This window comes from Limanda limanda, chromosome 18 (assembly GCF_963576545.1).
Source record: "Limanda limanda chromosome 18, fLimLim1.1, whole genome shotgun sequence".
NCBI lineage: Eukaryota > Metazoa > Chordata > Actinopteri > Pleuronectiformes > Pleuronectidae > Limanda > Limanda limanda.
Window position 1 is genome coordinate 18,996,973 of NC_083653.1, and position 25,568 is coordinate 19,022,540.

The 25,568-nt window shown below is 40.3% G+C and overlaps 3 protein-coding genes, 1 long non-coding RNA gene and 1 pseudogene across 5 annotated transcripts in view; 3 read left to right on the top strand and 2 right to left on the bottom strand.

Annotated features, from left to right (window-relative positions):
- Positions 1 to 1,044: 1,044 nt before the first annotated feature.
- On the bottom strand, positions 1,045 to 13,492 carry LOC133024584 (uncharacterized). 2 transcript variants are annotated; one of them, XR_009683118.1, is made up of 3 exons: positions 13,228 to 13,492; positions 13,015 to 13,108; positions 1,045 to 1,062 (listed from the first exon to the last, which is right to left on the bottom strand). It is a non-coding gene; the product is annotated as an uncharacterized LOC133024584 (long non-coding RNA). The 2 variants fall into 2 exon arrangements; XR_009683117.1 differs by lacking the exon at positions 1,045 to 1,062 and adding an exon at positions 12,666 to 12,923 and having other exon boundaries at positions 13,228 to 13,489.
- On the top strand, positions 3,362 to 4,348 carry LOC133024771 (trace amine-associated receptor 1-like). Its single transcript, XM_061091943.1, has 2 exons — positions 3,362 to 3,689; positions 3,762 to 4,348. The coding sequence occupies exons 1-2, from the start codon at positions 3,362 to 3,364 to the stop codon at positions 4,346 to 4,348; spliced, it is 915 nt and encodes a 304-aa protein (XP_060947926.1).
- LOC133024772 (trace amine-associated receptor 1-like) lies at positions 7,878 to 8,885 on the top strand. Its single transcript, XM_061091944.1, has 3 exons — positions 7,878 to 7,918; positions 8,015 to 8,208; positions 8,281 to 8,885. Exons 1-3 carry the CDS (start codon positions 7,878 to 7,880, stop codon positions 8,883 to 8,885), a joined length of 840 nt encoding a protein of 279 aa, XP_060947927.1.
- Positions 12,553 to 17,900, top strand: LOC133024583 (uncharacterized; annotated as a pseudogene).
- Positions 17,901 to 18,473: 573 nt separating this feature from the next.
- The window catches only part of LOC133024119 (adhesion G-protein coupled receptor F1-like), a 28,156-nt gene continuing 21,061 nt past the window's right edge, over positions 18,474 to 25,568 (bottom strand). Inside the window, exons 13-21 of the mRNA XM_061091091.1 lie at positions 25,048 to 25,257; positions 24,797 to 24,949; positions 24,532 to 24,710; positions 21,636 to 21,800; positions 20,118 to 21,518; positions 19,989 to 20,030; positions 18,855 to 18,914; positions 18,621 to 18,687; positions 18,474 to 18,544 (exon numbers count right to left, since the gene is read on the bottom strand). Coding sequence (XP_060947074.1) covers positions 18,474 to 18,544; positions 18,621 to 18,687; positions 18,855 to 18,914; positions 19,989 to 20,030; positions 20,118 to 21,518; positions 21,636 to 21,800; positions 24,532 to 24,710; positions 24,797 to 24,949; positions 25,048 to 25,257 — 2,348 coding nt within the window. The remainder of the gene's footprint in view (positions 18,545 to 18,620; positions 18,688 to 18,854; positions 18,915 to 19,988; positions 20,031 to 20,117; positions 21,519 to 21,635; positions 21,801 to 24,531; positions 24,711 to 24,796; positions 24,950 to 25,047; positions 25,258 to 25,568) is intronic.

Below are 25,568 nucleotides of genomic sequence, written 5' to 3' on the forward strand. Positions count from 1 at the left end.
GGGATGCCTACATAATATACACATACAATACTACAAATAGTGAAAAACTGCATAATAAAATCCCTGAAAACCATATGTATCTGTATGTAGATTGTTTTTAACCCAGTAAAGCTTATTAGTGTTGTGGAAATTTCTCCTTAATAAAGAAAATATAAGAATGCTGTTTTTTCTGAGAATTTATGCAGATGGCCACACAACACACCATGTACATGAGATGTGAAAATGTAGTTCAACATGTATAATGATGTCATACTGGTTAATAAAATGGGACTTACTTTCTAATTTTATCTCCTAGTGATTGTGATGCTGTGTATCTATCTGAAGATTTTCCCTGTTGCACAATGAGAGGCGCACAGAATCCACAACCTAACTTGTGTTCATGGGAGTGTTTTCGATATGCCACCATTCCCTCCTTCACTAAAGTGTCAGTGCAGCTTGCTGTGCTGGAGCTACTCAACCTAGCTCATACTGTAAAATTCACTGCTCAATCCATTTATTCATGCTTTCTTTTATAGCTGGTTCCGAGCAGCAGTTAGAGTGTTCATCACTGGAAAAATAATTCAAGATGATTACTGTAATTCATAACTGCTGTGTTGAAATACTGATATATCAAACACTGTTAAAAAACTAAACAAAATAAATGTTTGTACATATGATGCCTAAAAGTGTCCTCAATTGAATGTTAATATTTCTTTCTCAATACATTCATTCATGTGATGCTTGATTTTTATGTTGAACATATTGTAGAGGGAAAAAAAAAACATGAACAAGGTATATGTCGCGTCAAAGCTTTATGTTCATACAGCACAAATATTGTAAAAACACAACTGGCCTAGCCAGTGAAAAACAAATCAGGTGAAGCTTGAAATGTCTCTTTGCCGCCTCTGGGTAATAAGTTCTTTGTGGGCCTCTGTCCGAATCTGCTCCAGTGTGTAGATGTCTGTGGTGTGTAGCTGTGAGATCCAGTGTAGCTTCTAGTCTTATTTGAAGTGTGGCACACAGGTGCCACGAGCTCCTGGCTGTGGAAGGAAGGATCCATGTCATCTGCCCCGCTTCAATCAGCTGTAAACACAATCAGTACAATCAGCACAGTTCAATGACAATTTTTCAGTTACACACGTACCGTTCACTGTCTGAGCCAAAGCTATTGTATATGTACCGGTATCTTAAACAAAAGTTGATGTCATTAATTTAGAAGAATATGCTTCTTTCTTTTTCATTCATACATTTCTCTGAAAGTAAATACATTTGCTCATTTGGAAAAAAAAGAGTAGACTTATTTTTTCTAAACTGAAAACATTATGTTTTACAAAAGCATTTCATTATTTTTCAGGAAGGTTATTCTACTCTGTGACAACCATCGGGCCTCATGCACGAAGAGGTTCATATTGTTATACATTCCTTCCACATGCATATACAGGATGAACGCCGTGAACTCTGCGTATTCGACTGAGCGTGTGCTAAACCACTTAGACAGCACCAGCATGTTGAGAAAACATCTCACTTTAATTATTTTGTGGCAAACCATACAGGTTGTCAATCCAGCACCTGGCACCACATACAAGATGGTTGGCATATGACACTTATTAGAATTCAAAAAATGTCGGCGGGTTGGAGGTGTCATGAGTCAAAGAATTAAACACAAACCTCAATCACTTGAAGAAAAAAGGGAATTTTAGGTCAGATATCGGAAAATATGATTAGCACTCCTGTGGATATCTAGATATTTTAGCAGGAACATTAAAAGATTTAAAATCGCATCACAACTCAAATCAAACAGAATTATAACATGAGGAGGTGTAGTTAATCATAATTGCTCCAAACTAATGAAATATACATACTGGACGACAAATGAAATCTGTTCGAAACTGAAAGAACACTCAAAATATCTGAACATTTGTAAGTACAGCAAATTCTACTAAATCGTTCATATGCAAAACTTCAGAACATAGATGAACATGAACCATATGTGCATGAGCCCGATTGTCTCAAGTCTTTAATCTAAGTCCATATGTCTTAAAGTAAAATCATAAAAGTCCCATCCACACACACCCGTGTTCACGTCTTGTACTTTGTTTTTTATGGGGAATTGTGTAAATATAATAAATATGAAACCTGAAGGTGTAATCCCATGCCAAACCAATACATGACAAGAACCAGGATTCTGTCTCAATTAGAGCACATACCTTAAAAAAAACACTGAAAACCAAATCTCATAATGTTACAGATTGTCTTCGTCTGGATGGGACCCACATTTGAAAGGTTTCTTCCTTGGGCCATAGCCAACCCTTCCACCAAATTCCTGAAACTCAATAGCCTACTGGCCTACTGCCTCGGCCGCCTGCGGGTGACTCTTCAGCTGTGCTGGATTGCTGTTCACTGTAAAGTGCTGCTGCTCAATCCCAAAAAGAAGTTTGTAGACTAGTGCTCGAAAGGTGGACCAAAGTTTAACCAAAAGTTTAAATATACAGTGGGACAGCGGCATTTTAACTTTTTATTTTAGCTGTCATGTGGTTCATGTCTTGACATGTCCTCCCAAAAGTTCTTAAATGTTGTGTTGACATGTTAAATGTTTAATGTTTGACATGTTTAATGTCATTGCACTTAAATTTGTAAAGATCTTCTTTAATTAAAAATAATTGTTTTTGGATTGGATTTATGACCCCTTGTCCTTTTTTGCACTGTACAGGAGCGGCCCCCATCAAGTTGTTGGAAGTAACTAAGTAAATTTTACTTAAAGTACATTTTAAATTAACTACTTTTTACTTTTACTTGAGTAGATTTTTAGATGGGTACTTTTACTTGTACCTAAGTAAAATTTCATCAAAGTAAAGGTACTTTTACTTGAGTACAATATTTCAGTACTTTTTACACCTCTGCCTATTATGCTGGTATACATGTTTCTGAAAGCTTAAACCAACAGCAATTATGCTGGTAATAACTTGTATTTTTCTGAAAGTCAATAATATTCCCCGCGTATTTATATCAAAAAATTGTACGACAACTATGAGAAACATTATGCCTTTCTTTATTGTTATGCATAAACCTCTTGGTTAGGGGCCTTTTCGATTTAACTCACATGCACGCACACACACACACGCACACACACAGACACACACACACATAGCTTTGTAAATTTGTTTCTTGGTTTCTCATACAAACAGGATGTAGGTACCCACATCTGATTGGATGAGCAAAGTCGATGTTAATGTGATGAAATAGGGGGTTTATAAATACCTGGCCCAGAAATGACCTTCGTGGAGGAGGTGAGTGCTGATGTTAAAGTTGTACATACATGCTGAACCAAATGTATTTGAAATATTCCTAATATTACAGATTGTCATTGCAGAAATCGAGAAGCATGGACGCAGAGCTGACTGTCAACAGCACTTTTGTTGTTAATGACATACATCCCTGCTATGAATCACATAATTCAACTTACTTGTTTACAAGCAACCCTTCAGTAATATGTGTTTCGGTGTATATTTTCCTTGGCTCATTATCCATTGCGACAATATGTGGAAACCTCCTTGTTATAATCTCTATTGGTTACTTCCAACAGCTCCACACTCCCACTAACTACCTGATCCTCTCTCTGGCTGTGGCCGACCTGCTTGTTGGAGTTTTAGTTTTTCCCTTCAGCATGGCGTTCACTGTCACCTCATGTCTGGTTCATGAAAATGTATTTTGCAAAATCCGAGACGGCTTCGATGTGTTATTGTGCTCATCCTCTATTCTGAACTTGTGTTGTATTTCCATAGACAGATATTATGCAGTTTGTCAGCCGCTGACGTACAGAAGTAAAATAAATGTCCGTGTCGCAGTGATCATGATCCTGGTGAGCTGGGGTATCTCTGTTCTAATCGGGGTCATTATAATATTTGCAGGATCCAGCCAGGGGACATGTGAAGAACTGTGCTCTGTTTATGTTGTCATAGCGAATACTATGGGTCCTGTTTTCTCTTTTTACCTCCCAGCGATAATAATACTCAGTATCTACTTTAAAATCTTCCTTGTTGCTCAGAAACAGTTGAGCAGCATCCAGAGCACAAAGTCTGAAGCAGCCGTCAGTAAGATGGAGAGGAAGGCCACCAAAACTCTAGCTACTGTTATGGGAGTTTTTCTTTTGTGTTTGACTCCTTTCTTTTTATGCATCGTCTTTCAGCCTTTGGCTTATTATCCCCCACCCGTCCCTGTGATCGAGACACTGAACTGGCTCACGCTGTCCAATTCAATGCTGAATCCCTTAATTTATGCTTTTTTTTACAGCTGGTTCAGGTCGGCTTTCAAAATCATTATTTCTGGAAAAATATTCCGAGGTGACTTTGCCAACAGTAAATTATTTTAATTAGTTTTATGGATTTCTTTGAAAATGACAGTCGGAAAAACAGACGTTAAAATATATTATAAAACGTGTTGTTGATAAAATATGTAATTGTAAGATGCATGTTTAAAATTAAAGCAAGGTTCAATAAAGGTAAAATCAATCAGTTAGGTATTGTAAAAAAAATATACTTTAGTGCTTTCAAAACAATATCATCCTTAAGATGTTTTGAGGAAATCCTCAGTTTCCAGCTATGAGGTTTTTTTTGGATTACCATTTCTTTCCTGCATGTTACCTGACATTCAGAAAAAAAGAAGGAACTTACTGGGATGAATTAAATCGTTGTTCAATTCTAAGGTTTTCTCACCTCACGAAAAAAATAAAAACTCTGAATAAAATGCAATATCACTTTTTCAATATATACAAATAAAATAATTCTGAACAATTTTTTCCAATAATAACATTTGAGTTTTGTCATATCCTGATTTTCCATTCTGGTATATTATGTGTGCTTCTCAGAGTTTTTTAGTACAAGATAGTATAACAAAAAGGTATTATAATCTATGGCTGCCTTCTCCTGAGATAATGGAGAAAGGCCAAAGCATGATTAACTAACTAAACAGATACAAGTTTAAATGAATGAGTGTTAGGTCACATGAATATTATTGGACATTGTCATTATAGTAATCACATATTCTGTGTAGCTGATGTTTGCAAATATAAATACTTCCTGTCGAAAGTGCGGTCTGTTAGAAGCCTGTAACTCCTTCACAAATTTTTCTGTCGTCAACATTGCTGTGAGCTAATCTGTGTTTTCTTATTGTTTAAGTTAGTAACTTTGTTGGAAACTTTTCAGATATAAACATAACATAATTGCCTCGTGCTTAGTGGGAAGGTTTGTTTGCCTTAGGAACAAGTAGAGCTCATGTGTACCATCAGAGCAGTCGAGGGACCAGAGACTTCTCACCTCTAATGGAGGAGGTGTCAGGTTGCATCATATCATTGCATCACAGACAATAAACAAACTGTGAAGCATCGCGACTTGATGATGCTTGAAAGTAATATAAATAAAATATATATCTTTTACCATTTCATTTCTGAATAAAACAGTGTCAGTTTTTTAAAAATTAATTAGAAAAACTCAATTAGATAAGTTTTGACAGATCGGTCTGACCTGATGACCTGCTGTGATATTTGCCCTTTAGATAAACTGGAATCAAGTGGCAGAATACAGCATGAAGAATTTTAATTGAATGAGTTTCAAACAGCAGAGCAAGTTAGCAGGCGGTGAGGAATTTATCCTGCTCTTCTAAGACAATTTAGTTTCCCCACTTTGTACATTTTTGTGTCCAGTGACATATGAGCACACACACTTTATTTTCTATTTCTTCTGCCATGTTCTTCCGCCGTGTTCTGACAGGACTCACTACCAACCCACATACACAGCAGACAGTTTCTTCAGGCACCGGTGGCAGTTTGTTTTTCCTGTTGCACACAATTAATTTCTTTATCTGAGCTCAAGTTGTGCAACATGTAAGATACTAGACGGTGTCTTACACAGGAACACTCACACAAGCACATTAACGACAAACACGAATGCAAAAGCCACAACACAACATCAATAGCCACAAAACTGCAACGGAAGTGACAATGAAACCAGCAGAGTAACTTTCTAACTGTTGTTTGAGAAAACACTGTGATGCTTGTCTATTTGATGTGCTTGGAGCACCCAAATATGGACGAGCACAAACGTTCTTACTTGAATCTTTAATGGCTGCTCCAAGCACCTGTACTGAAGCACCTTTTAAAATGCCGGTTTTCATTGTAACATTGTTTTGTGGTTGTGTTTCCATTGTGTGGCTTTTGCAGTAGTTTTGTGGGACTTGCTGTTGTGTTGTGGCTTTGCCTTTGAGTTGTCCGTCTATGTGCCTGTGTGAGACGACTCGGCCACTGTGAGAAACTGTTAATCACAACAATTTTACACTATCACTACTGTCCTCACACTAAATATTGCGTTCTGACTCGCAGGCAGAAGTACAGTACAGTGTAATTGCTAGTTTAAGACTGTTACAGCTTTTTTTGTCAAGCGCCCACATTGTTTGAATAGAAAATGCACTTGGGAGAGAGAATGTATGGAGGACCATACATGACTTAAGTATAAATAAATACATAAATAAAAAAGGAAATAAATAAATGAATACAGAAATAAATATTAAATGCGTAAATAAGAACAGAAATGTCTAAATAAATGTCTTAAATATATGTCCACATTTTTTTATTTCCTCATTTATTTATTATATTAATTCCCACATTTCTGTGTCCTTATGCTAATTATTTATACTTAAGTCATGTATGGTCCTCCATAAGAATGGGGAAGACACGAAGCAACGGGCAGAGTCAGAACCGAACGCAAAGCCACTGCAGGAGGACTCAAGCCTGAGAATGCAGCATTTCTGTATTATTTAAAGGACATAATCAAGATACATCAACATGCATCCACTGTACTTGTTAAACACAGATTATCACCTTATCACACAGACCCTCTCTACTATTGAACCTGGAAAACACTTGAAGTGGAAGCAAGTGATGTAGCCAGTGATTACGTTTATTCAGGAAACTGCTGCTGCTTGAAACCTTCTTCTTGTCTCAACACTGTTCTTTTTTTCCACCCACCACAAAGTACAGAAACCCTGTAGCTCCCAGGCTGCACTGACTGCAGGAGTGGCACCCGACGGCTGCACTGTAGATCTGCTGAGTGTGACGGCTGTCTATTGTTTACATAGGCAGTGTTTCTCCTGTCTGCACGCCGAAGAGATTCAATCTGAGGGTTCTGGTATGACCACAAATTTCTTTGGATAAAAGTACAGCTATGTGCACAACTAAATGTCTGGACTCTACAGTATGAATCAGTCCCGGTCCTGCAATAACATTCAACGCCGCCATCAAACAAATTGTATTTACCACTCTTCCATGGTAAAAGGCATCGCTCGTCATAAAAGTTAATAGTTTGATTATTGCTGTATTGCTGTATTGTAAAGACATAATCAAACATTTTAATCATGTAGCCCTCAGAATGTAGCAATGATCTAATCTCTTAGCAATGCAATCTGGGCGTATTTTTTCTCCTGTGATTAATCTGAGTAGTTAATCCTGATTAGATGTAATCTGTTACTATTTTTTCATGTATGCTAACGTTTGGGGCTCCCTTTGGATAACGAGTGTGACACACACTCCTCAACACACTGCGTGCCTCATAGTTACTACGCTGTGAATGGATAATCACTGTTCAGGGGAGGGATTTGAGGAAACAGCCTGCAGATATTTATGTGAGGAGCTTGGAGAAACAGTTTAGTTGAAGACAATGACACTAGCAGTGCTGCTCATGCCATGGTTATTTCTACAGGGTTAACAGGTTCGTATAAAACATTATGCTGAGACAGAAGTGGAAAATGACTTGTCCTTGAAAGCTGTACAGAGATTGTTCTTTAAAAATTGTGCCTGAGTTGTATTTAAATGAATTTACTGAAAACATCCATTTCGGGATCTAGGAAGCATGGAACCTGAATTTATCATCAACAAGACTGGTAATGGCAAGTTGGTGCATCTGTGCTATGAACCAGGACCTTCCTCTTGCATAATGGAAATTACCCCTTCGACAATACGTACATTTTTATATGTGTTTATTGGCAGTACATTGTCTGTTCTCACAATCAGCGGGAACCTTCTGGTAATCACCTCCATCGTCTACTTCAGACAGCTCCACACTCCAACAAACTACCTGATCCTCTCTCTGGCCTTGGCCGACCTGCTTGTCGGGGCTTTAGTTTTGCAGTTCAACTTGGCTATGTTTGTGCAGTCCTGTTTGTATTTTGGGGATTTACTTTGTAAAATGCGGCGCAGCTTGGACATTTCACTGGTAATGACGTCGATCAGTAACTTGTGCTGTATTTCCATAGACAGATACTATGCAGTGTGTCAGCCTCTGTCCTACAGAACTAAGATGAATGGAAGGGTTGTTCTGATCATGATACTGGTGAGTTGGACTGCCTCTGGTCTGTCTGGATTTGGAACCGTATTTGTAGAACTTAAAAACATAGTCTGTGAAGGTCGATGTTTCGTATTTCATATGCCAAATTCAGATATATTTGGCTCTGTTGTCGTGTTTTACCTCCCAGTTTTCATAATGCTGTGTATCTACCTAAAGATTTTCATTGTGGCACAGAGACAGGCGCGCAGCATCCACAACACGAAATGTCGTAGCACAAAGTCTGGAGCAGCTGTCAGTAAGATGGAGAAGAAGGCCACTAAAACCCTGGCCACGGTTATGGGAGTTTTTCTTTTCTGCTGGACGCCCTTCTTTCTTTATTTAACCTTCAATCCTGTGACTAACTATTCAATCCCCCTATATCTAGTTGAAGCTGTTACCTGGCTTGGATGGTCCAATTCCATGCTCAATCCATTTGTCTACGCTTTCTTTTACAGATGGTTCCGAGCAGCTTTCAGAATCATAATTTCTGGAAAAATATTAAGCGGCGATTTTCGAAACTCAAAACTGTTTTGAGTGAGGGGCGCACTCTTTAATGTGTGCTCCACAAAGGTCTTGCATTTAATTACTATATCACTGACATATTCGTGGAAATCAGTACAGTGTGTGTAACAAGAGCAATTTTTAGGCAGCTGGTAAAGACACAGTAAAATATGTTGCACAATATTATACAGGTTTTTTACCTTTACAGTAGGTACTTGTCAAAATGTTTTATAATTTGAAAGACTTTGAATTTGGGGTTTGGTGAAAAACGCATTTAAGTTGTAACAAAAACCTGAGTATTTTTTATCTATGCTCTTGATAGCACAGTTGAAAAGTATTTTCATGGGACACAAAACAAGAAAACGAGCACAGCTGAGACGTACTCATTGTTCAGTTTATGACTTTAATAAAATGACAGAAATTACATGTTTAAAAAAATTGTTCAAATGTGTGTAACCCCCACCTGTTATTTGCAGTGTGTTTCTGTAAGTTGTGAGTATTTGCAGGGCATGTGGGAAGACAAGAGTAGATTGCAGTGTGCTGAGCTCTCAGAGCCGCTGTAGCGTCAGGATCTAATGGCATCAGTTACCCACAGTTAATTTTGTGGTGAATTCAAATGCTGAGCATGTGGAGGTACTGGAGGCCAATGTAAATTTAACTAGTCCCTGGTAAATTCATCACCAGACCAAGAAAAATACACAGTGGGATCTGAATGAAACCCAAACTGTTTTTTTTAATTTACAGTTGCCAATAATGTTAATTTGTTGATCAGAATATGATGAAAGACGCTTAATTATGACTTTGTCCTTTGAGCATCAGAGCATGCAGAGAGGTTTCATATATTCTTTCTTAAATTAGCAGAACTGAATGATGTATTATAAACACTAACTGTGTAAAATGTGTGGTACAACAATATATCTCAGGCCTAAAAAATTACAGGGTAAAATCAACACCCTAGCACAGTCCTGGTTTTAGGATTTATCACAGGACTGTTGTACAAAGCTAGATTTGATTAATTGTATTTATCTGCTTACTGTGCGAATAGGTTTCATAGTAGTGTTATTCAAATCCTCATACTTGATTTAGGTGAAAATGTACAGATGTACTGTATATTGTCACACCAGACAAATAAAAAAAGTTCTGTATCATTTGTAAAGTTTTGTGTTATAATGTGAAAAATAAAACATGGGAAGAGACCATTTATGTGCCCAGTGATTTCAGTGACCCTACACTCTACAGAGGTGGAGTTATTGAACATTATTAATAATAACAACAATTCTCAAATATGTGCTAAAACATATTTTTCCAAAATGAGGATTGTAGTCTAAGTCGAAGAAACCATTTGTGTGTGTTTTCATTTTGTCCACCCTACGCTGCACAGAAGTGAACCTATTGAATATTTTTGCAGTATGTGTTTGCAGCAATGCACTTTGTAGACAGTCCCCACCCTCTCCTCTCACTGCCTACTGTACATAGAGACCAATGCCCCCCAATCCGATTTAGGCTTCTTTTGATGAAAATAAAGCTGTAGCTGGTTGTCTAAATTACTCTGATTAGAAGGAGGCCTTAAGGATATTTTGTTTCTTAGTTATTCCACCTTTACAGCAACGTTTTGATCCATCCACACTGCATGTAACAAGGATTCTACCCCCACCCGAGACTTGATAATATGATGACCGGAAACCTTTCACATTCATAAGTAGTGAAGTGATTACTCATCACATTAAACACAACTCACCTTGAATTAAATATGCTAATGAGCCCATATTAAATCAAATCCTAACATTCTGGCTGAGATAGCAGGGACATGTGTCACTAGAGATTCATAAACCAGGATTGATTGATTGAGAGCAGACAAAAAAACTTTACACTGCTGTGTATATTTATGATGCCTCTCCTTATATATGTGTCTATGTGAGACAAATTATTGCAAATGCAAGTACAGGTTCATGTGGAACATTTCTGTCACGCAAGCACAACTTAAGTTTTTGGTTTTAATGTTAATGATGAAGTGGATCAATAATCTGCTTCAGTTCACCACTTCACGTCTGCATCGTCTCTTACGCATGGGTCAGAGTTTGCGATGAAATGCGCATATTTTCCGTCACATTTCAGCCCTGTTTTGTGCGAACACAACGGTTATAAATGAGACCCCTGGACTATTTTTTTTTTTTTAATATTTTTATTAGGAGGTAAGGCACAGTAGAACAGAAATCAATGTCAAATTTACATTGGGTATCACAAAATCTCAGCACGACAATCAGCAATACACAGAGACATTGACACCACAAAAACACTGCGCATCTCGATGGATCAAGAGTAGTATATAGTCTTCCTCTTAGGATGTTTTTCTTATTTAATGGACCACATGAACGTGGTCCAGCGAACAATACATTACACAACTCAATGAAAATAATAATAATAATGATAGATAGATAACTGAAAATTCTATTAAGTAATAATTAAGTATTAAAGCTGCACAGTATAAATAAATTAAAAGGAAAAATAAATAAATAAATAAATAAAAGGAAAAACAAAAAAAAGAATAAGTAAATGAATGAATAAAAAGGAAGAAGAAAGAGAGAAAAGAGAGAGGGGGGGGGTTCCGTCAATCAGGGGGCAGGGACTGGAGAGAGTGGAAGAATGTAAGAAAGGGAAGCCACTTACTATAAAATTTGTTAGAGCTCCCTGGACTATTTTTGCTCTGATTGGAATAGGTATCACGTACCAGGCAACGAACCAAGGACAAGATTACAGGGTTCGACAGTCATGGGAGCCGTTTTAGCATTTACATTCTAGCCATTATAATGTTCACTGTCTAATCTACCTTGAGATTTTGATGGCGCACAGAGACAGAATTGCAGCATCCTGAGCATGACAAAGTCTGGGGCGACTTTTAGTAAGATCGAAAGATGACCAAAACTCTGGCCAGTGTGATGTTTTTTTTCTGATATCTTGGACTCTCTGTGCTTCACTTTTCACTTATTTTAACTATCGAACACCGGCTCAGCCCTGGATGTTTTATAATTGTGATAGAAAAATAATTCAGTAAACACAATAGTTCATGTGGTACCTTAGGAGAAAAAAATACACTGCAATAGGCTATTGTCTTTTCCTTTTTTAATAAAGTGACAAAATCTACTTTACATTATAAATTCAATAAAAACATTGAACACACAGTTAACAACAAAAATAAACACTGTTATTCACTGCGTATGTAAATCAGGGCACTCTGTGTAAGAGGCTGGTATCACTAGACGAAAAGCAGTATTATTGTCACAGTGAACCTCTACGGACAGGCCTAATCCCCTGCTGTAACCAACTGTTTCCATGATGTTACCTCGGCGTTCACCAGTGAAGACGAGGTGGGTCTATCGGCGTTTGCGGACCTTAAGGGGGATTTGGAGAACAAAGGAGAGAGCCGCGGGGGGGCTCGCTGAGCCTCGCGGACCGATCGCGACGTGTGATCTAATTAGCATATGAATCGGAGTCCAGCCGCTGGCTAGAACCTCTCTCTACTCACCATTGGAGGATACCACAGACCCTTGAAACTAATGTCACTCGTGATTGGCTGGTAGAAGTGTTGCTATTGGTCACCTTGTGGGTCATTGCAGTGCACACGTGGGGTCACAGCATTCCGCACGTGGGGTAAGCCCCTCCCACACAATATTTATAATAAAAATGTATATATTAATATTTATTATTATTTATAAGTAAGCCTTTACCAAAAGCACTGCAGTTAATTAAAACTAAACATTCATGTGATGCTATAGGTGAACATATTGTACAGGGAACAAATGTGAACAAGGTATATGTGGAGTGAAAGCTTTATTTACATACAGCAAAAATATTGTACAAAAACTCAGATGAGGCTTGAAATGTTTCTCTGCAGCCTCTGGGTCATGACTTCTTTGTGGGACTCTGTCTGAATCTTCTCCAGTGTGTAGACGTCTGTGGTGTGTAGCTGTGAGATCAGTGTAGCTTCCAGTCTTATATGAAGTGTGGGACACAGGTCGGTGCGCTCCTGGCTGTGGAAGGATGGATCCATGTCATCTGTCCCGCTTCAATCAGCTGTAAACACATTCAGTAAAATTAGCACAGTTCAATGACAACATACACCTTTACATGTAACTGGAAAATTATTTAATGAATATAACCTTACCCTCTTTCTTCTCCGACAACTCCTCAATGCTGATGTAAGGTCTGGTCGGATCATACTGGCTCATAGTGTGTCTTTGTACGTCATGGACAGGCAGCTGGAAAACAACACATGTAACATGACTTTATTATTAATAAACGGAAATAGCCGCGCTGCATCACCGTTGGAAGATCCACAGCAAAAAAACACCAAAACAATTCATAAACAGTTACTTACATTCAATGGCTTAATTTTCTGCACTTTAAATCCGGACTTTCAGCGTTTCAGCCTAACGCCGCTTTGTTTGTGTGTGTGTGGGGGGGGGGGGCTGAGGCTGTGAAAACATACAGAAAAAAGTCACGTTGATGAAAAAACTTAACGAGAACAAACTGTTACATCTAAGTAATTCATACATATTTACACATGCACTAGATCTGCTCCAGCACTCGATGCTGTATTCGTATTTTAGCAACTTTCTCGCTATCCCAAAGAGTGGCGGACATGCTTTCAGATGTAGGGTTAGCTTAGTGGTTAGCATGGCGGCTCCGTTTAGCTCTCACCTTAACTCAGGGACTGTGCGCCCGTCTTCTCCGCCTCGACTCGTCCACACCGGGCCCGCGGCTCTGCTTCCCACGCACTCATCTTCTCCTCCAGGGAACAGCGTCGTGTCGACTTCAGCAAGTTATTTACCCCGAAAACAGAGTCACTCGTACAGGACAAGCTAAACACGACCCGCTTCCTGTCTGCGGGACACTCGACGCTGCTGCACTGTGTTTACGAGGCTGTGATTGGACGAGTCCATCAGCTGATGACGCGAGCGGGTGACGTGAGCAGCGGTTACTTCATATGGGATGAGCATGTGACTGAGGCCAGGTTTATTTTTTGTGGTGTTTAGTACATTTACACACATGATTCACGCTGTTCTGTGTTCGTAACCTTATAGTTGAATGCACTTATTGTAAGTCGCTTTGGATAAAAGTGTTGACTGTTTTAATGGAATACTGAGAAAGTTTAATAACAACAATTAGACAATTGAAGTTCAAATTATGAAGGAATTTAAGCTCTATATTGTGTCTTCTTTATATTTAAAATAATAATCAAACTGAGTGGAGATGTATGTTGTAGCCAAACAGCCGGCTGCTGTGTTTTGTCACTGTGCAGTCCATGGGGGATTAAATATTACACTGAAAAAATAAATCATTAAATCAATGAATGTTTCATAGCAATTTTGAAAGTAGTGGTGAAAAGGTACCATTTATAATTCATGGAACAGCTTAGTTTGCCATTGACATGTGAATTTAATGCCAGTATTTTGGGAGGACAGATATTTTTATGGAAAGCCAGTAGAAGTTTGGAGCCTACAGGACACAGATGATCACACCCAGCACCATTTCTTTGCTGGTAGAGGTGTGGTTAACAAATCCTCTGTGCATTTAACCAGCACAATTGAAAAAGTGACTGTAATCATGCCACTCTGTACAGTTGTTGAGATTTAGGATTGTTTTGGATGACAATAAAAATTTGAAATAAAGTGCATTGTTTCATTTCTTTTGACTGCATTGACCTTTGTTCGTGGTATACAATATAATTCATTATAGCACACTTACTTACTTAAGAACAATTTAAAATTTCAGGTTTAATATTTATTTTAAGCCTGGTTTACTCAGCCAGATAGTTTGTTGGTGCCTCTTACACATTGGTGTTATCTGCTCTCAGGGAAACTGATTTGCATTTGTGAAGCTCAGAGCATTGTCATTTGCATGTGAAAGCGTCCTCTAGGAGTTGGAGCAGGGGGGTCAAATCTCAACAGCTCACAGGCTTGACAACTGCAGGAACCCTGAGCGTTTCCTTTGCTGCCTGCAGATACGTGTGAAAGTCGTTAACCGAAGGATGTGCCAACACTTCTCTGCGACACAGATTGACACATCGCAGCTGAGCGGTTTGGCGAGGAGGAGAAGAAAAGCTCCGGAACATCTTACTCAAAGATTCAAAGAGCTGTAAGGATCCACAACATCAGGCAGGAGATGAAAGCACTGAAATCCCAGTACAAGGCGGCAGGACAAGAGGAACGCATTGGCCTGGCCCAGCTAATGTGCATCCTTCGGAAAAACATCAGAGTGCTCCGCCGGGCTGAGTGGCATCGGAGGCGGCGGTGCGAGAGGGCACGTAAACGTGCTGCTTTCATCGCTAACCCCTTCAAGTTCACTAAGGATTTGCTGGGGCAGAAGCGCAGTGGCAAACTGGCCTCCTCGCAGGAAGACATAGACCAACATCTGAAGCAGACGTACAGCGACCCAGTAAGAGAGCAGGAGTTGGGAGAGTGTAACAACCTCATAGAACCCCCTGAACCAGAAGTGCAGTTTGACATGTCGGAGCTGCAGCTAAAGGAAGTCAGGGAGGTTGTCTGCAAAGCTAGGGCAAGCTCTGCACCAGGACCAAGTGGCACTTCATACAAAGTGTACAAGAACTGTCCCAAACTCCTGCTGCGTCTGTGGAGAATCCTGCGAGTCTTCTGGAGAAGAGGGAGGATCCCTGAACAATGGAGAGTGGCTGAAGGGGTATGGATCCCGAAGGAGGAAAACTCCACTCAGCTAGACCAGTTCCGCATCATCTCCCTGCTGTGTGTTGAGGCAAAGATTTTCTTCAGTGCTGTTTCCAAACGGCTGTGTACCTACCTGGCAAAGAACACCTACATCGATACATCTGTCCAGAAAGGCGGCATTCCAGGAATATCAGGATGTGTGGAGCATACTGGTGTGGTGACACAGCTCATTCGGGAGGCCAGAGAGAACAAGGGCAACCTGTCAGTGTTGTGGCTTGACCTGGCAAATGCATTCGGTTCCATTCCACACAAGCTGGTTCAGCTCACCTTGAGAAAACATCATGTACCCAGCAGGTGTAGAGACCTCATCGCTGATTATTACAGCAATTTCAGGATGAGGGTCTCTTCAGGAGCAATAACATCCAGTTGGCACAAGGTGGAGATCGGTATCATCACAGGGTGTACTATCTCTGTGACATTGTTCTCCCTAGCCATGAACATGCTCACTAAGTCTGCTGAGCCAGAGTGCAGAGGGCCCCGCACGAATTCCGGACAACGGCAACCACCCATCAGGGCATTCATGGATGACCTCACAGTCATGACGGAATCGGTCCCAGGCTGCCGGTGGATTCTGAGGGGACTTGAAAAGCTGGTGGAGTGGGCCCGGATGCGTTTCAAACCCGCCAAATCCAGATCAATGGTGCTGAGGAAAGGGAAGGTGGAGGACAAGTTCGGTTTAACATCACAGGCACAGCCATTCCAACTATCACAGAGAAGCCAGTCAAGAGCTTGGGCAAGGTTTTTGACTGCTCTCTGAGAGACACAACATCTATCCAGTCAACCTGCACTGAGTTGGATGGCTGGCTGAAATCCGTGGACAAGTCAGGCCTACCTGGGAAGTTTAAAGCCTGGGTCTACCAACATGGCATTCTTCCCAGGATCCTGTGGCCCCTCCTTGTCTATGCGGTCCCTATCTCAACAGTTGAGACCTTGGAGAGGAAAGTCAGCAAACACCTCCGGAGATGGCTTGGATTACCAAGGAGCCTGAGCAGCATTGCACTCTACGGGAACACCAACAAACTGCGACTGCCTTTCAAATCCTTGGAGGAGGAATTCAAGGTAACTAGAGCCAGAGAAGTGGTTCAGAACAGGGATTCAAGTGATCCGAAGGTGGCTAAAGCAGGGATCCAAGTGAGGACTGGCATGAAATGGAGGGCAGAGGATGCGGTTCAAGAGGCAGATGCAAGGCTGCGTCACAGGAGCCTGGTGGGAGTGGTCACACGAAGTCGAGCAGGGCTAGGATCCTTTCCAACTCCCCAAATGAACACCAGGGGGAAGGAAAGGCGACGACTTGTTCAGGAGGAGGTGAAGCAGCAGTGGAGGAGACGAGAACCTGCAAGGCAGTGGGAATGAAGCAACAGGGAGCTTGGACGAGGTGGGAGAATGCGGTTGAAAGGAAAGTGACCTGGGCTGAGCTTTGGAAAGCCGAGCCTCACCGCATCAAATTCCTCATCCAGGCAGTGTATGACGTGCTTCCAAGCCCGTCAAATCTGCACATATGGGGCATAGCAGAGACACCAGCATGCCCACTGTGTTCCAAGCGAGGAACCCTGGAACACATCCTCAGTTGCTGTACAAGGGCACTTGGAGATGGTCGGTACAGGTGGAGGCATGACCAAGTCCTCAAGACCATTGCTGAAGCCATCAGCGCAGGACTGGCGTGGGCAAGGCAATTCCGACCCTCCAAGATAACCATCGCCTTTGTCAGAGCTGGGGACAAGCCAACTCCTGCCAGAAGAACATCATCTGCAGGCATCCTGACGTCTGCAAGAGACTGGCAGTTGTTGGTGGACCTTGAACATCAGCTGAAGTTCCCCAGCCATATTGCAGTCACCACCCTGCGACCAGACATTGTCCTTGTGTCTGAATCCACCAAGCAAGCAGTGCTGCTGGAGCTGACAGTCCCGTGGGAAGATCGCTTGGAAGAAGCCTTTGAGAGGAAGCTCTCCAAGTACGCAGGACTGGTCAGTGACTGCCAGCAGGCTGGCTGGAGAGCAAGGTGTTTCCCTGTGGAGGTTGGATGCAGAGGATTTGCAGCCCGTTCCTTGGCCAGAGCCTTCAGTAGTTTAGGCATCGAGGGTGAGAGAAAGAGGAGAGCCATCCGCAGTACCACCGATGCGGCAGAGAGAGCCTCAAGATGGCTGTGGCTCCAAAGAGGGGAGCCATGGAGTCATGGTAGCTAGCTAGTCATCTGGACACAAGCTGGGGTCTGATCAGCCCCGGCTGGGTCACCTGGAGGAGGGCGTATGATGTTGAAAGACCCGAAACGTCCAATGATTCCAGGAACATCACTGAAGATGTGTCCAGATTAGGCATCAGTAGATGTATGTATACACAAACGCTTCTTTTCATGCAGTGTATGTTAAATAGTTTTTAATACAACAAAGATATCAGAGGCTCCAGTTGTGCTTGTGATGTCATCTGTCACAACGTCCAGATCCTTCCGTTTGAACATTACCAGCATTAGCGCTTATGATTTGTCTCTATGTATTTTTGGCTACACTAAAAACACTACAGTGTGTTATACATTTCAGTAATAAACATATATTATATTTTAAAATAAGGTGCAAATGCTTTCTGAAACATCAACAACTACTTACATCAGGTAGAGGGATTCTATAATTGACATTGTCACAACAGGTTAAGGTTCAGTTTGATGGATCTCACACTGGATCTTTAATTCAGTTGCTATTCGATTGTTAATAATATATATATATGCATCACACTGAACATTCCTTCAAACATTTTTTATCTTTTAAAACCTCATTATTTTCTTCCTGATTTCATAACTTCTGTTTCTGACTTTACAGAAAATTAATGATATCTTATAGATATTTTGAATGATCACACAAATGTTACCTATACAGCTTGTTGCATTGATTCATATATTACTAAATGACTCTGTTGCACCACTGCTGTTTGGATTTGTAGCTTGTGAAACGTGGTAGACATCTGAAAGACAAACACATTGTTGATAAGACAACACATTCAAATAAACAGGAAAGCTGCTAAATGTGAAAAAACCTACATCTTCTTCCAAGTAGTCTGCCTATGAAATTACTTCCACTCAAGGAGGAATTGCCAGCACCTGTACTCTACATAGAAACAAATGGGTAAAGTCATTGAAGGAAAAATGTAACGAATTCTGTAGCATATCACGCCTGTAGATTCAACAACATTTTGGATGCATTGAAAACCAGAAAACCTGAAAATATTCCAATAATTTATAAACTAAACTAAAAATTAAAAAATCGACACTTACCCTCGTAGAATTAGAGCCAGTGCTTGTTCGAGGTGATTTCCTTCCGAGGAGAGAACGAGTCTGCAGGCAAAAATCAAAACGATGCCAATGTCAAAATTAACAGTATTAAGTGATCAGTTATGCTAGTACTTAAAGGGATAGTTCATCCAAAGATTCAAAACAAGGTCATGTACACTGTGGTTTTCGCTTTAATGTCCAGTGATCCATGCATGAACGTGGCTCCAGAGGAGGATAACAGAAGACATTACGGCTTAAAACCTGGTCAAATTTTAATGTTGGGTTTGACAGACACTTGGATGACACCACAGGAGCAGTATGGAGGCATATTATGTTGTTTTTTTGTTGTGGAAATGGTCAGCAGTTACTTCATTTATAATTACAACCTGTCATTGTTGTTGATGATGTATAGAGGTGCTGATAAATGGAGTGTTGAATTTCGATGGTGAACACCGTCATATTCCTAAAGCTAATCTAAATGCCCGCTGCCTGTAACTCCATACTTTGTGTGCAGAAACAAGAGTAAGGGGTGTAGAAATTACCTGAGTACAAGCTATGGTCTTAAAGGCTCAGTGTGTATCATTTAGTGGCATTTAACATTGAAGCTGCTTATTGCAACAAATCCCGTTTGAAACATGTAGGAGAACCTCCGGTATCTTCAAGCAATATTAAACATGACAGTGATTGGTTTTTCTTTTCTGGGCTACTGTAGACATTTGGAGGTACAACATGGCTGATGTAGACGTAATGTGCTCATGCTTAAGTAACAAAAAAACAACACCGTGTTCCCCCAAAGAAAGTATATAATTGAAGATAGAGTGGTATAGATATTCTGTGAATAATGGTATGTGTACACAGGAGGTGCTTTAGCCTTTTGTAACTGAACAGCTTTACTTAAAACAACCTGTGGCACAATGCCCTTGTAACTAGTTATAAATGCACAAATGCAACAGAGGCTTGTTATAGGATTCAAATTCATAAAAATGTTGAGTCCTCTGAAAACTGCCAAAATGTGCGTGTGTGTGTGGATACTCACACATTACCAAAATTAACTTCTCCTCTGCTAACATGCTGCTAATGCTACCTCCTGTGTACACATGCTAGGATCTTTTATTGGCTATTCCAAAATCGACATACCTTTGAATCGAGTAGTACCCCAAACAATAAAATGAAGAAACCCTGAGGAAAATCAGACATTCAAATTTCATAATCATCAGAATGAAAGAACACAAAAGCAATGCCTTGAAACTCAATGGGTGTAAATACCTGTAGTGAATTGAAGAATGCAAAGGCAATATGGATTGCTTTATTTGTTGATGACACCATGGTTCCCACACCCAAACCCCAGGTCAATCCAAATAAAGGAGTCAAAATGACCAGACATCTTGTGATGACCACCAGTGTGTGTTTTTCATCTGATTGTCCAGCATCTCCCACACCCCTTTTCAGCATTTTGTATAAGACCACAATTACAATTAAAATATTGATGAAAACTATGGTCAAGGCTGGTATCACCATGGCCAGGAGGGCTTTTGTCTCAAACCAGTTCAGCCAACAAGCCTCGGATTTCCTGATGTATCCATTCCCCGGTGCTGTGACAGCAACAGTAATAACAGCTATAATCAGAGGACAGCCGTATCCTAAACAGAAACCAAAGGCCAACATGATTGACTTGGACATGTACGAGAAGACCATGACCGTCCTGTAAAAGAGCAAAAGGCCTGACACGAGCATCCAAAAGAATAGAGCAAGGTAGAAAAAGTGCATAAAAAATGTTGCAGTGCTACATGGTCCAAGAGGAAGTTCGTAGTCCCCCCCTGGGTTTTCAAGGGGATTGTTTGCTATAGAGGCACCAATGATGAAACAGATATCAGCGATCAACAGAGACAGGGCGGTATTTACGATGGAAACGTGACGCATGAAGGCAGTGCTATTCCTGGTAATGGCTTTCCAAACGTACCCTTCAATAACTAGACATATAACCAAGCTTGCCAGAGATATTCCAACTCCAACATAAGTGATTATATCCAAGGCTTCTCTTAGAGATGGAGGGATGTCCGTTGCCATCAGAATTGAGAAGGAGGTGAGGTGGTTACAGCTGCAGGTTACTATGTTGTTTATGTCGGAAACAAACTTACATCCCTCATCATCCCAAGCACCAATATTATCAAAAAGTGTGAAGTTCCAGAAGACGCACTGCGGGTTCATTGTCAAGGAGCTGTTCAGCTTGTCGTAGCTCAGAAAGACATTCTGAACTTTGGCATTTATTTTGACAAGCAACACGGCTGCATTGATGGCATTATCACTGGCAGTTTCATTACTGGTGGTATTGAAGGGGCTGACGTTAAAGGTTGAGTTTCGGGTCGGCATAACAATATTAAGGGTTGAGAGGAGGATGGTGGTAATAAAAACATTGCTCATGCTGTTTTTTGTAATGTTTAGGACGATGCTGGAGTTGAGGTCTGCCATGAAGGTGTCATCAAATGTGGTTCTGTTAAGCAGGATCCGTGGAGTCCTCACGGAAAACTCTCCGTCCAAATCACTGGAGAGGCTCTCCAACGAACCCAATAGTGTCGAGCTGGAATTGCTGGTTTCATTTGCATTCAAAATTACCCACGACTCTCTTGATTCTTCACCTATGATGACATCAACAGTCTCTAGGATATTCTGTAGATTAGAAGACAGGTCTCTGTGAAAGTACACCCTCATCACAATGTCAAACAGTATATTAGCTTAAATAATACACATTTACTAAAAGAATACAAAGTGTAAGGTTAAACTTACCTGCATTATGGTTTCATCGACAGTAGTTGAAACATTTGCAACAGTGTTTAGGATGTCAACGATAGCTGATATGGTTGCAGTTGAATTTTCAATGTCCTGTCTTTCTTTCTGGACAGCTTTACTTAGATTTCCTACAAATGTTGTCACTCCCTCCACAACCAAAGTCTGAAAGAAAGAAAAACTGCTAAAGCTTTTGACACAAACATTTTTTCAACCTGCGGATTTGCAGGGATAAATATTTTCTAAGTCCAATACAATATGTCCAAGAAACTATTGCAAACAACTATATTATTGTCATCATTTTGATACCATTTTACCACTGATGCAATGATAATGAAACAGCATAAAGATACAAGTACACCTTTTCAAAGAATATTCGGTCTGACATTTTAATTGGAATCAAAAATATCCAAATAAATAAAACATAAATAAAATAAACGACATACAACCCCAAAAATATATAAAATGGACTCTCTAGCTCTGTTCAAAAAATTTGCTATTGGCACAGGATACATCTGTAATAGATTGGTAAACAGGATGGGAAGGTTATGCTTTTGATGAGCTTTTAGGTTTAATTTGTATAAGGCTTGTTTTCCAGTGTTTCCTCTCGAATTGTGTGTGTGTGTGTCTATGGGTGTATTAGTATGTGACCGAATCAAACCAAACACAAAGATCGATCAAGTTTTAGTAATTTGGGATTAGTGTTGTTGTTATCCTGAAACAGCGGCGGTAATAATGAATTTAGTGGAAACCCTGTCTTCCCACTTTTTGTTACCACTGTTCTTAAACAAATTCTACTGGTCCCCTCATTCACGTTGAAGGGCTCTCCTCTCATGAAGCACAAACCCCATTTATTTTTAACTTCATCTCATTTCTGGTTCACCCTCTGTTTTGCTCTGCATGAGTGAGTGTGGGCGGAACCAGTCTGGGGCATGTGAGTGAGTTCTAACTCCACCTCACTCCCAAACACTGACAGACACACAGATGAGAGAAGCTGCAACTAGCTAAACGTTGGTGACATTCTTAAAAGAGCTCGCAGGTAAACGCAATTACGTTATCAAGGTCAGCAAAATGATCTAAATCATGTTTCTATATCGTACGATAAGTCTATATAGTAATTATTGTGACAGGCCTACATACAGGTTTAATCCATCATCAAATTTTCTAAATATCAAGACACAAATTTGTGTGTTTAAAGACTGTCTTAAGAAAACAGTAAAATGACACATGCTTCACTAAAGTAAGATGTTGGAACTTGACTAAGTTTACCAAAACCAACCTGCATCCTGTGAATCGAAATGAGCTCCGCAGCCCCTAAACGAAACACAGTGCTGACAACTCTCACGCTTTAACCGTGTGACACACGCTTTTGCATGTTTTCACACGCACTCACGCCACACATCCAATTTCTCAAGCCAAAAAGAAAAAAAATCTGATTTTGGGCCGAGACCCGTTGGTTCCTTTTCAAACTCCCCGACGGTAGATGGCGCTTAGGAGCGCATCTGTAACCCTATTCGCTGCATAGACATCCAATTTACCCCAAGCATTTATCTTTTTATCAACAGGCCAAAGAAAAGGACTCACTCTGAAGACTTTTCCAAACAACACTTTGAACAGGTAAGTCGATGTATTCCAAAGAATTTAACATAAAGACAGGAAATTTGTGCAATAGAAGTAAGCATGTTTTTGTAACTGAGAGTAGAGTTATTAAAAACCTTTTGAATTCTTTAAGGTAGCAAAGATGTCTTGTAAAAGACCTTTGCCAGGCCCAGGACAAAAGGGAAATCTATTATATTATTTAAAGAACCAGCCAAGTCAGAAAAGACAGACAAAAACACTGACAGAACAGCCAGAACAAATTATAGAAACAACAGGGCAACAGAAAGAGGAGCAACACACAGGACAGAGAGAGCCGGAGACGGGACAGAGAGAGCAACAGACAGGACAAACAGACAAACATGTAGAGGAGCAACAGACAGGACCGATAGAAGCACGTGCAGAAGAGCAACAGACAGGACAAATAGAACAACCAACAGTGCAGATGGAAGAAGACACATTGGGACAGACAGAAGAGACTCCCCCAATCCAACAGCAGGGCCAGAAGAGGCGTGCTCTGGCTGGAGCAGCAACATATAGAAGTTCTATATGTTGCACTTTTTTGTTTGATGGAACTTGTGGTGGGAGGCTTTGAATAATGAAAAAAAAAGTCCCTATCTAATCTTGTGTCATTTTTTGCCGAACATAAATCATTAACTGCTCTTAAGAAAACAATTATTAACAATATAGGTTAGGTTTCAGTTAAGAATTAATTGAATACCATTGTAATCAAAACGTCAATCAACCTACCTCGGTCAAATCTTAAACACGGGTCTATTAATTAGGCTATATGGTGGTACATAGACAGTCATTGAGGCACAACAATAATTTTCTGGTTGAATGTTCAGCTCAAGTCTAGAAGGCCCTACAAGTCATGATCAGATGAACATGAATCAGAATAACTTCAGGTATTGCACATCTTTAGCATACCACCCAAAAATCCACTAGAATGCAGGAAATAACATCCACTTAAACCAAAATTTCCTGCAGGTCGGACTTTCATCTATGTCTATGCTTCACAGAATGTAACCAATGTTGTCCATCTCCAGTAGGCCGCCTCTATCAACGACTTTGGGCCCCACACACCACCAGAATGCAGGGCACAACATGGGTACAATGCAAAATGAATTCCAATTCCCTAATATTTGAGCCACCAACGTGTGTGGCTGTGTGCGCAGCAAAATTTTGGTCACCCCCGACAAAATCTCACTCCAAGGTTTTTTGAAAAGTTGGCAGCCCTGGAAACATCAGTATTGATCAACAAATAGGAAGCAGTTTGATGGATCAGTAGCTCACCTACCTGTGACTCAGTCAGTAATTGATTGATTGCTATTACAATGCAGGTGTCTACGACCAGTTTCCACTCGCCGGTTTCCTGACATTCCGCCAGCCTTTTCCCTACTTGACCTTTATCACACTCATTGCTTGATCGGTCTCCTACTCGGCCGGTCCCATACTGAGCGTCATTGCATCTGAAATCTGATAGAGTTCAATAAACGATTAATGAAAAAGACAGGAAAAACAGCAAACAAATTGTGTAGTTACACTTTAAAAGTTGATCTTACTCTCTTTGAAGATCGTCATTGTCGATTTCATTTCATAACTTGATGGGTTTTCTACCCTGCATGTAAAAATGACTTGATCTTCCCCTGATCCTCTGCAGCTTTCTAATTTGTAATCATGCTTGATGCAGTTGGTGTCTTCATCGGTAATAGGAACTAAAAATTAAAGTGTTGTTGAGGAGATAAACTTTTAATATATTTCTAAGAATTCATAGCATGATCAGAATGAGGAGTTTCCAAAAAACAGTCCTTACCTGAGCTCAATGGGTCTTTGCCTTGAAACCACTTGATTTTGTAGGGACGTTGCACACAACACTTGAGTGGTTGTATCTTTCCAGTTAAGCATTTTACATGAAATTCACTCTTGAGACGCACTACAGGAGCTTCTTTGATTTTGCTTTCCGTTACAAATCCTTTTTGCTGGAATTCCAGGTCGTTTTTGCTCAGAGTACAACTGTAAGGTCCTGTGATCAAGAGAAGTAGATATCACTGAACGCATTAGTAAAACAATAAAATAAAAACAATTCTAAATGGTAATACTGCATGTCAATCAAGATGAGAGCATGCTGGGTGGGATTGGCCTAACTTTACCAACAAATTTGATCAATGATGCAGTAGTAGCGATAACAATTTGTATAATTTCTAATATTGTATCAACAACAAGTTGATCTTTTAATAATACATTATATCCGGCCTTGAAGGGCAAACTCCGGAAGAAAATCCGTACACCTTTGTGTGGCTACCTCCGGAGTTCAAGTCTGAGAACGTCTTGTTT

Coding starts and splice junctions, on each gene's coding strand:
- LOC133024771 (XM_061091943.1), top strand. CDS start 3,362: ATGGACGCAGAGCTGACTGTCAACAGCACTTTTGTTGTTAATGACATA. Junction 3,690..3,761: donor GGTTCATGAAAATGTATTTT/GCAAAATCCGAG, acceptor GTATTTCCATAG/ACAGATATTATGCAGTTTGT.
- LOC133024772 (XM_061091944.1), top strand. CDS start 7,878: ATGGAACCTGAATTTATCATCAACAAGACTGGTAATGGCAA. Junction 7,919..8,014: donor AACAAGACTGGTAATGGCAA/GTTGGTGCATCT, acceptor GTTTATTGGCAG/TACATTGTCTGTTCTCACAA. Junction 8,209..8,280: donor GTATTTTGGGGATTTACTTT/GTAAAATGCGGC, acceptor GTATTTCCATAG/ACAGATACTATGCAGTGTGT.